Here is an 11,008-nt window from a genome sequence, read left to right on the forward strand (position 1 = left end):
GACAAATAAATACGTCAATGGCAGTGAATGAGTTTAAGCAGCGGTCTCCAGCCACTCGGCCGCAAAGATAGAACAATTCATGTTTTTGTTTACTTTTTTATTATTTTTTTTTAATTTTGCGGGGGCCTTGTAGCATATACGTCGCAATTGGGACATCGTTGCGATGCAAGTCAAGTTGCCCCTTGCCCATGCGATGCCATCTGCTGTTGCAAAGTTCCATTCAAGTCCATTCAAGTAACAACCCATATTGGAAGTCATGTTCATCCGTAACATTAAGACACAAACACGTCGGCCATGATGGTGATAGATGACAGGCACAGGCTGGTGCACACAATGGCCTCTGAGGGAGGGGTGGGGGTTGAGTCGGTGGGGTCGGGGGGGGGGGGGGGGGGGGGGCTTGTTTAAAGTTCAGGCTACGAGCGAGTGGGACGCCACACAGGGGGAGGAGCAGGAGGAGGGTGGAAATGCAGGTGAGAGGAGACAGGAAGTGATCGTTTGCAGGTTGGTCAACATTAGTCTGACCCTCCCTGACACACGCTCACACACGCACGCGCACACACACACACGCACTTTTTGAGCCCTCAGGCTTGGACAGTCGACGCCAATGAAGCTATCTAATGGACTAGGCCGCCACAAATAGCCCTCTCCTCTCTGGGCGAGCAAAAATCATTCTTCTCCTACAGACTGGTCACTAGCTGTAAAAAAAAAAAAAAAAAAAGTGAAAAAAAAAATAAAAAAAGGAAAAGTGTTTCGTGGCTCAGGGAAGAGCTTAGGTTCCATTACAGGCAGGCCACATATTTAAGCCCGTCCATTTGGGTTCTTCCCTTTCGGATGCTCCTTTAGACCCGCCCAGAGTGCCGGCCTGTGGTCAGAAAAAAAAATTAAAAAATAACTTCCGGGGGAAAGGGGCTGAACGATTCTGAAAAATGTGATTTTTTTTTTTTCCCCCTCAATATTGCGATTGCGATTTAAGATGCGATTATTTTTTCATGGCTCTTTTCCCATGTGTTTTTTTTAACAAACACAAGCAACAGCTTAATCTCGATTACAATAAACAATATCACATTAATTGCAAATAAATGTTTTGGTCGAATAGATTAGGTTTATGCAAAAATAAAATCACCGCGAACCATGAATTTATATGAAAGACCGTTTCTTTATCTACTTCACTCAGAGTCTTCACTCAAAGTCTTTTAAGCGTTCACGATAATAACGTCACAAAATTCGACCAAACCAGTGTGGTGTAAACATAAATCAGTAAATCGTGAATCAGATTACACCAACAATGCAAATACATCTGTGGTTTTTATCACTTCAACTCGTCAAAATACAACTAATATTACTGCAGTTTACTGAGGAGTTGTGACCGTCTCCATGTACTTTTGCAGGCCTGTACTATACTGCCTCCGGTGGCCAAGGTTATTATTACATATTTTTGTTTTTCAATATCAAATACAATATATTAATTTCCTGAAAAGCATTTAAAAAATTTGTCTGGCGTGAGGCTGGAACGGATTAATAGCATTTCCATTCATTCCAATGGTAAAATATGATTTGAGATGTGAGTCTTTTGAGTTGCCGCAATAGAAATGAAATCCCTATCCCAAGGCAAAATGCTATTTTTGTTTGAGTCTTAAATCACGCGCTTCAAATGTGTAATCTATCATGAAGACTTTGTGTGCTCCCACCTCCCTTCTCACGCAATGGACTATTCCATCTTCAACTCCAACTTATTTCAAGAAGAGTTGTGGCAATTAGCAAGACAAAATTGCAGTCAAGAAAATCAAGTTATCCTAGTGGAGCGGAGAAGAGGACATGATGATACTCATAATTTTCTACTTGTGTTTAAACTTTTTTCCCCCCAGTATTTTTGCACTGTAGTCATTCCAACCAGACCCCCCCCCCCTCCCCCTCCGAAATGAAACATTCTCTCCCAAGGATCCACTTGAATTGGTCCAATGAATAATAATGTTCACGTGCCATAAAGGTTTGATGTCAAAAAAAAAAAAAAAAAAAAAAAGTACTGCGCAATCGACTTTTTAAGCACAGTACCAGCAAGTAGGAGTATTTTAGGGATAAAGTTTGCCACCGTATCCATTTGGGGTCTTTGGTCCAGTGGCGGTCTTATTGCCACTGCTGAACTTCAAGCATTATAAAGAATCTTTTAACACAAAATGTTTGTTAAATAGCCGATAGAGAAGCTATAATCTTTTAATGTTGTATTATATGGCCTTCGCACGCTCTGCCGTTCTTGTGGACATTGTAATATTGCATTTTTACTGGTTACTCATCTGTTAATGTTCCAGTTACTGAGGTTTATCTTCTGCCTGGAACTATTTTGTGCCCCTCCCCGACACCCACCCCCTTCACACTGTTAAACACACACACACACACACACACACACAAAGTTTGGTCTCTGCATCTCTGAGACACCAGACTGCAAAGAGCATCCCGCTTTTACAATGATGGCACATGTATTAGCCAAGAAATTAATGATTGGGATATTCTCATAAAGAACATTATTCACCATGTAATTGTTAGTTTTATATCACGGGTGCCATGTTGTGTATTTCTGCCACTTCCACACAACACAAAATATTCATACGGACAACTGTGCAGGTCTCAAGTGTATTGTTTCGTATCATATCACGAATGGTGAATCATGCAAAGTAAATAAGAAGTAAAACTTTTTTGACCAAACTTGGTAAAAAAAAAAAAAAAAATCGCACATCATTGGAGCAGACTTGTTTCCCCTTTTTTTTTTTTAAATGTGTGTGTGCCTAAACCGTTTAGTTGTGGATGATCGCTTCCCAAAAAAAAAAAAAAAAAAAAAAAAAAAAAGGAGCTCCAGACAACCGGTGAGCCAGCGAGGAGACGCATGATGCCCATGCCGGGGAGGGCGCGCGGGAGGCCGGGCAGACGTAGTGGGCTGCATCGGGGAGACGCACCATTAGACAAGGGAGAACCGCGCCTCTCTGTGCCGCTCGATCAGGTAGGAAACGCCGCCTCGCCTTGCCTCGCCTCGCCTCTTTCGTCACACACACACACACACACACACACACACACACACACACACACACACATATATATATATATATATATATATATATATATTTACAGCATTTATTCTATTTTGGGATGTTGTTCATAAAATAAGACGATGCACTTGCGAGATGGAAATGACCATCATGTACTATTAGACTACAAGAAGTTCGATGTAAAAAAAAAAAAAAAGAAAATTGCAAATCATTATTTTATTGACATGGTTTAATTGGGAAAACATAGATCACAATCCTCGTTTTGGGAGGTTAGGATGGAAAAATCAATGCGTAATGATGTCATTAATTATGACGAAATTAAAGGCAAGTACAAAATCAATCTGCACTGGTTTCGAGGATGTGGACTCTAATTGGAAGGCAAACAGCACGTGGGGTGTTTGTGTTGTTGTTTGCGCTCTTTTGGCGGTGGTGGGGATGAGGAGGGGGGGCTGGGGGGCTTCAGCCTGGACGCAATGATGCAAAAAAAAAAAGTCGATTTATACTACACACGATTCGAAATTCTACCCACACACTTACAGACATCCAATCAAATGATTAAGAACACCCCCAGTATAGCCAATCAATCAGTCAATCAATCAATACCTATTGATCATAATTACTGTGGAAAAAAACGCGATTTGAATTTGTGCAGGTGTGCGTGAAATTTGCTGCGCGAACGCGAACGGTTCAACCCGGCAGAGATTTAAAAAAAAAAAAAAAAAAATGGGGGTGGGGGTGGGTGGCGATACTATCGATTGACTAGAAATGTGCGTCACGGGTCAAAGGTTTGTAAAAACGGGAGATTCATTTGCTCTTCTCCGTTGGAAAATAAAAATCTTATTCAGCATCACAAGTCGATATGGAGGGGGTACAAAGTTTTTTTTTTTTTTTTTGGGAGGGTGGGAGGATGCTATTATCATCTAAATTTAGGAGGAAAACGAATAAGATTTGTTAATGATCGCCACGTTTGTTTTGGGTGTGGTTGGCGCACGGATGGGTGGGTGGGAGTGAGGGCGGCCTGGCAGAAAAAGTCAGGGACGGGGCCCACATTGGGGTGTCATGGACGTGGACGTGTGTGTGTGTGCGTGTGTGTGTGTGTTGGGGGGGGGGGGGGGCAGCAGCTTTAGGGCAAAAGTGCACTGACGTGTGAAATTACAGCCCATGGTGCTACATATTGTACCAGAAGCTCCTAACACCCCCAACATTACACCCCCAAACCCCTAAAAAGAAGAAACCAAAAAAGAATGTATTACCACTATTATCATTGTCATTATAATTATTCGTTACTGCGTTGCTATTATTATATGTTATTATTAACATCTCGTTAACAGGGGTTTCATAAAGGAAAAAAAAAAAAAAGACTACTATTGAATTAATAGTATTATCAACTATAGCCAGACACATTTGTATTATTACAATAGGAACTCAATACAATCAAGTGGAAGGGTATGAAATAATAAATGAACAAATAATTCACTTTAAAAATGTATTATTCATATTCGTAAAGCGAGTAGTTGAGCAGTGTTTATAAAACACACAACACACTACCACAGAAGTATTAGCATGATTACCACGCACTAGATATAAAATACTAGCAGTAAATAATAATACTTTGATATTGAAGCTGCTGCATTATTAGTGACGCTACGGCGATTTAAAAAGTAACTTGATACCAAATAAAGTAGATTCATGATAAATACATTAGCATTGTTTTGTTGCTAAATGACAATAGTTGTCCCCAAATAAGTTACGACTAGTATTACAAAATGAGACACAAGCTATACAAAGTATACACCACGTAGGCTATAAAAACATAATATAAAACCTGATATGTAACTTTAAAAAAAAAAACAAATAATACATGTATATTGAAGCTGCTTTACTTTTAAAGTCAACACACTGATTCGACATGAATATGCATTACCATCAAAATGCACAATTCTGAACAATGTGTTTGATAGTTTGACACTAACAATGCTTCCATTCTTAGTCTTACAATACTTGAACTGCAACCTTATTTTGTCATTTCTCTTCTTTTGATTATGTGCTTCATGACACCAAACACACATGATCAAATCAATTCCAAATTCTACAAATCGACAGCGCAACATCATGAGTAATATCGGAGCTGCAGAGACCCCCCCCCCCCAACACCACCCTCTCTTTTTAACCCTTTGTTCTCCTAATGGATTGAGTCCTATCGGAAGAGATTAGGAAAAGAGGGGGGGGGGGGGGTAAGGGTTTCGAGGTGGGGGGGGGGGGGTTAGGTTGGGATTTTATTCCAGCTACAGTAGGTTTACTCGAGAACTTTAACCCGGCCGAGTTGCAAAGGAGTCGCCTGAACAGCTGAATGCATTGGGCACATGCAGCAAAGCTGCTGTGTGAGCGCCATCTACAGAGCACATCCGCGCATAGCCGCTGAGTGGATGATGATGATGATGATGATGATGATGATGATGGTGGTGGTGGTGGTGATGATGATGATGAAGATGGCGATGGTGGCCTAGTAGTGACTCACTCACTGCAAGCTGCCATGTATGGCAAAAGTAGAATTTAGATATATATATTTTTTGGAAACAAATATATATATATATTTTTTTTTTTTACAGCAAGTTACAGAGTAAATGATATCACACATTTGGTGCCTTTTTTTTTTCTAATTAGTGGCCCCTGGTAGAATAAAGTTTTAAACTACCTATAATGAAGGACAGAATACATGTTTTTTATGCTTATAATTTCTTTTTATTATTTGTTAAGACGTCAGAAAATGTGTTTTAGAAACAGCGCAAGGTTTGGTGCTGGTTGGCCCAATCAAAATGTATTTTTTCATACATTTAGTGGAACTCTAGAAGCCCCGCCCACACCCACTTGCAACCCTACTTTAAAGTCACCCGGGGTAAAAAAAAAAAAATTATATTGCCCCTGATAGAACAAAAAATGAATTCTTTATACCCACCTGGGCAGAAGAAAATAATATAACTGCAGGGGTGATTTGATTTAACTGTAAAAAAAAACATATTAAAGTTATTCACGTACACGTTTACATCAAATATTATGAGCTCTGTATTTTTCAAGTCATCAGAAAAAAATAGCATTGGTTTGGACACAGAATGAAAAGGAGGATTTGTTTTTTTTCTGTTTTTTGCACTTCTAGGACCGATTGCATGTGCACACCAATTACATACTACGAGTGCTATTCATAGATTTTAAACTACCAGTCATTAAAGAACAGCACAAGTGTCACTGTCCTGTCAAATTGTTTTGGATTTTTTTATCCAGACATTTACTGGGACTTGACATGACACCTGATGGTAAAAGGGTTCCCATAATGCACCTGTGGTTTACAGTCAACTGGAAACAAAGTGAGGATCATAAAGCAGCGTGTGGAAACACACACACACACACACACACACACACACGCGCGCACACACAATAATATATTAGGTGCATTTGTATATTGCTAGCTAGAGAGCAGCACAAGTGTCAGTGATGGTCCCTTTAATTCCATAAGGTGTCACATTGAAAAACATAATTTTTTTTTTTTTTTTACTCTCTTTTGAACAGTGTGCATGCTCACATTGATTGCATACCATGTTTTTTAATAAAAGTCATCAGAAACCTAGCACGCTTGGTCCTATTAAATGATTTTTTTTCTTCATACATTTATTGCATGGGACTTTCTATGGACCCTGGAAGGAAAAAGATACCTAATGACAAGTCGCTTTTTTGTTGTTGTTATTATTACATTACAGCAATTTACATGTTCGAATTCGTTTTTTTTGTTGTTTTTTTTTAATATACAAGCCACCAAAAATACATTGGCATAGGTCGCATTTAGTGAGACTTCATAAAGCCCCTGAACATAAAAAACATGAACATAATGTTTGATGACGATTTTTTTTTTTTTTTTTTTGGTGCACTTTTCCAAGGCTAGCACACGTGTCGTTTGTACTGCAGGACGTCTTGAGAAAGCAGCACTTGAAACAACAAAAAATGCCTTTTAATTCCTGCTTTTTTAAAAAAAAAAAAAAAAAAAAAAAAAAAAAAAAGTCTCATCATTTGCCAATCGCTCTCCCTCCTCTTCCTGACTGTCGGATACTCTCGTTTGAGCAGCATCTTTTTTTTTTTTTTTTCCTTCTCTCTTTTGCGTGGGCGAATCACAAAGTGTTGGAATCTATTGCCTTTGTCTGACAAGTCATCCATCTCTATGCGGAGGGGATCTGTGGGATGGAGTGATAGAAGAAGAAGAAGAAGGGGGAGGAGGGTGAAGGAGGGGAGTGGGTGTGGAGGTGTGTGTGCGGGGTGGTGGTGGGGGGGGGTCGTCTGTGGGACTTTTAGAAACAGACACACAAGCGAGTGGGGCTTCATTCTCAGCCCAAAGCTCAGGCAAGCACGGTCCATTCCGGAGGAGAGGGGGACCCGCTTGTTGTCATTTCCGCCCCCCCCACCCCCAGTCACCCCCCCGCCCCACGCGCCCACCCCCTTGTATTTTGTTGGGGGGCTGTGTTCCTTCGTCCGATCCAGCCACCGGGGGGACCCCACGCCGCCGCTCCCGCGCCCGCCGCCGGAGGAGGATTTCTCGGCCGCTCGCTCGCTCGCTCGCTCGTTCGTTCGGACCCCGCGTGGAAGGAAAACAAAACCAAAAAAAAAAAAAAAAGTCCGCTTCTCCGATGCCGCAGCCACACGCGTGGGTCATGCTCTGCACCTGACAGCCCACCACTACCAACCCACCCCCTAATCTTTTTTTTTTTTTTTTGTGGTATTTTTTTTTTTACACGGACGAATTCTTTCTTTTCTGTCTTGGAAGAGCTGAGAAGTTGCTGCGCACTCCACGGGCAGCCCACGCGGACTGTTTATCGGCCACACGGACTGTTTGGCGTGTTTTTGTTCCTTCCTTTTTTTCTCCCCTTTGACGGCTGCTGCACCATCGAGGCGAGACGGCGACCTCAGTCGATTACCTTTCTTTGCTCTGCTATCCCATGGATATTCACTGCAAGGCAGACCCCTTCTCCGCCATGCACCGTGAGTCTTTTTGAAAATATCGCAACAAAAATTAAAAAGAAAGAGAGAGAGACTGAGAGAGTGAGAGAAAATAGCGGCGATCATTTGCAGGCTGCATCCAGTTTGGCTGCAAATGCACAGTTCGGATTAAATGTTTTGAGGTGTTTTTTTTTTTTTTTTTGGGGGGGTGATAGTTTGTGTGAGGTTTTATTATTATTATTATTATTATTACTTTACAATGTTGCCTTTCACCAAGGTTGATTTCGGATATCATACACGTATTGATAAAAGTCAATATTTCTAATGCGCAGGGAAAGAAAATGAGTCATCTTGATTTCTTGAAAGAACAAAAAAAAAAAAAGGAAGCGGAATTATTTTTAAATAATGCAGAATTCGTTCTAAAAATCGAAGTGTGTTAATAGAATTTAATCAGGGACGACGTCGTTATTTTATTTCTGTTTATAAATAATTGAACTATTCAAAAAGAGAATTTTAGTGTGATTTGAATCTGACTAAAAAAAAAAAAATCTATACGCCAGATCGCTCACGTCTTACAAATTCTTCTGAGCACCAAAATACAAATTTCACTTTTTTTAAAAAGTTTCTTTTTTCTAAGTGCTCATTTTGAATACAAAGCTTTTATTACCTGTGACATCACATTATGGAGACCAGTGTGTGCAAATGATGCCAAACAATTTCTCATTTCAGTGCTAAAAAATATAAGAAGAAAGGAAGTATTAAAACCCAGTTCGGCTTGCGCGTCAATTATTTATCCGCGTTTGTAATATGAGTTATCAAAGGTCATTTTAATTATTTACCATAATTGTGCAGAGAAAATTAAACAGGTCGAAACGTAATACGCGCGACATGTGTTGCACTCCATGAGCTGATCTTGGGGAAAATATGACCAGAATGACTTTTACGCACGCAATTTTTACGCAAAAAAAAAAAAAAAAAATTCCCCCCCACACTCGCGCTATTAATCGGCCGAGCAAAATTGAAAATGGCGAATGAAGGCATGCAGGTGAGTCGTCTTCAGGTATGTAATGTTATGCTCCCCTCCCCGGTGCCGCTGTTGTATCCCACGCAGGGCACGGCGGCGTGAACCAGCTGGGTGGGGTGTTCGTCAACGGCAGACCCCTCCCGGACGTGGTGCGGCAGCGGATCGTGGAGCTGGCCCACCAAGGGGTCCGCCCGTGTGACATCTCCAGACAGCTACGGGTCAGTCACGGCTGCGTCAGCAAAATCCTCGGCAGGTAAAAAAAAAAAAGAAGAAAAAAAAAAAAAAAGGAAAAGAGGATCCACGCACGCACGCACGCACGCACGCACGCACTAAAACATCAATCTTGCAGCTCCATTGCAACCTCAGCCATGTTGTAACATAGAGAAGGCAGCTTTTCTTCTTATTTATTTATTTTTTATTTACTTATTTTTTGCTTGCACACTGCGATTTATTTTTAAGCTTTCAAAAATGGGAACACTTTGATGTGTCATTCTAAACACACGTGAGCACGAGTGGTAATATTTTGATAAGAGCATATTTTTTATTTTTTTTTTTTCCCAGCTATCAGAAGGCATTTCAGAGGTATTTCAATGCACACACACTGAATGTTTGTCAGAAACATTGCTTTCGTTTTTTTTTGTTTTTTTTTAGGAATATGATAATGATAAGAATACGTCATGGTGGCATGTCCTGCATGCACACTTGTTTAAACCCACTCCCACTCAGCGCCATGATTACAAGTGCAATCCAACGTGTATTTGTTTGTATTCTGAAGCCATGCACTAACCGGGAAAAAAAAAAAAAAAAAAAAAAAGAAAGAAAAAAAAAGAAAAGAAAAAAACACCAAAATATACCGAATCCACGACTCGTTGACGATATTAAACGTGCACTGTGTGCAGGTACTACGAGACGGGCAGTATTAAACCGGGGGTGATCGGGGGGTCCAAACCGAAGGTGGCGACCCCGAAAGTGGTGGATAAGATTGCGGAGTACAAGCGCCAGAACCCGACCATGTTCGCCTGGGAGATCCGGGACCGGCTCCTGGCCGAGGGCGTGTGCGACAACGACACCGTGCCCAGCGTGTCGTCCATCAACAGGTACGAGACCATCATCATCATCATCATCATCGATATGATTTCCATAAATTTGGGAGTTCTCGAGGCACTTTTGCTAGTCGGCACGGGTGGTCTGTTGCAGGTGCAATTCAATCCACCCCCCCCACCTGGACTCATGTGGCCCTCCAACACGCAGCTTGCGTGGCAGCGTGGAGGGGGGGGGGGGGAGAGAGAGAAGGGGGGTTAGGGGGTGTAGAAAACAAAATCGCATCTGTCTGGATAAAAAGAGATCGATAGTGTGTAAGCAGGTCTGCAGGCGGCGGGAAATGCCCCGCAAAAATGCTTGAAGAGGCGGAGCGCAGCGGGGGTGGGGGGGTGTGTGGTGGGGGGGGGGGGCACGTGGCTGACACGTCGGCTCTCGATTGGGCGACGATCGCCTCGTTGTCATTATGATGATGGTGATAATTATTATTAGCGTTGGAATACAGCTTTTTTTTTTTTTTTTTTTTTTTTTTAGAAATGGCTTGTTGGCTAAAATAGTTTATATCGCTATCAGAAATGGCTTTTCGGGTTATGATGACACCATATTTGCCATCTATAAATTATCCATCATTTTATATGAAATCTAGTGATCTTATGTGTGCTATAGTGGTTTCCATTCCTTCCATAAATGGGTTACGGATCTTATTATTATTGTAACGTGTGTGTTAGCTATAGTATTGTTTATACAAATATTTTTAAATAAATGTTATGTAGCCCAAAGTAGTATCTGTTGCTGTCATGAATGGGTTACTATGCCTTTTATAAAATATTTTTTATACGTAAAATCATATATGTTTATTTTGTGTAACTTCAAATACTTTGCTTTACTACCATATATGGGTTATTAGGATTACTTTTATAACTGTGAA

At 41.0% G+C, this 11,008-nt stretch overlaps 1 protein-coding gene and 1 long non-coding RNA gene across 4 annotated transcripts in view; one reads left to right on the top strand and one right to left on the bottom strand.

Moving 5' to 3' along the window:
- Positions 1-760: 760 nt before the first annotated feature.
- The window catches only part of LOC147140163 (uncharacterized), a 97,818-nt gene continuing 87,570 nt past the window's right edge, over positions 761-11,008 (bottom strand). Inside the window, exon 5 of one of the 2 annotated variants that reach the window (XR_015088561.1) lies at positions 761-862. This is a non-coding gene — a long non-coding RNA (uncharacterized LOC147140163). Of the gene's footprint in view, positions 863-2,855; positions 3,029-11,008 lie in introns of those variants that run through there. The other variant, XR_015088563.1, reaches the window with a different exon arrangement.
- The window catches only part of pax2a (paired box 2a), a 37,734-nt gene continuing 34,490 nt past the window's right edge, over positions 7,765-11,008 (top strand). For both annotated transcript variants that reach the window (XM_086044399.1, XM_086044397.1), the window contains exons 1-3: positions 7,765-8,060; positions 9,130-9,295; positions 9,942-10,139. In XM_086044399.1, the coding sequence (XP_085900525.1) occupies positions 8,018-8,060; positions 9,130-9,295; positions 9,942-10,139 (407 nt within the window). In that variant the 5' untranslated portion in view covers positions 7,765-8,017. The remainder of the gene's footprint in view (positions 8,061-9,129; positions 9,296-9,941; positions 10,140-11,008) is intronic.

The sequence above is a fragment of the Filicampus tigris genome, chromosome 11 (assembly GCF_054856515.1).
Source record: "Filicampus tigris isolate MCC_2025a chromosome 11, RoL_Ftig_1.0, whole genome shotgun sequence".
Lineage (NCBI taxonomy): Eukaryota > Metazoa > Chordata > Actinopteri > Syngnathiformes > Syngnathidae > Filicampus > Filicampus tigris.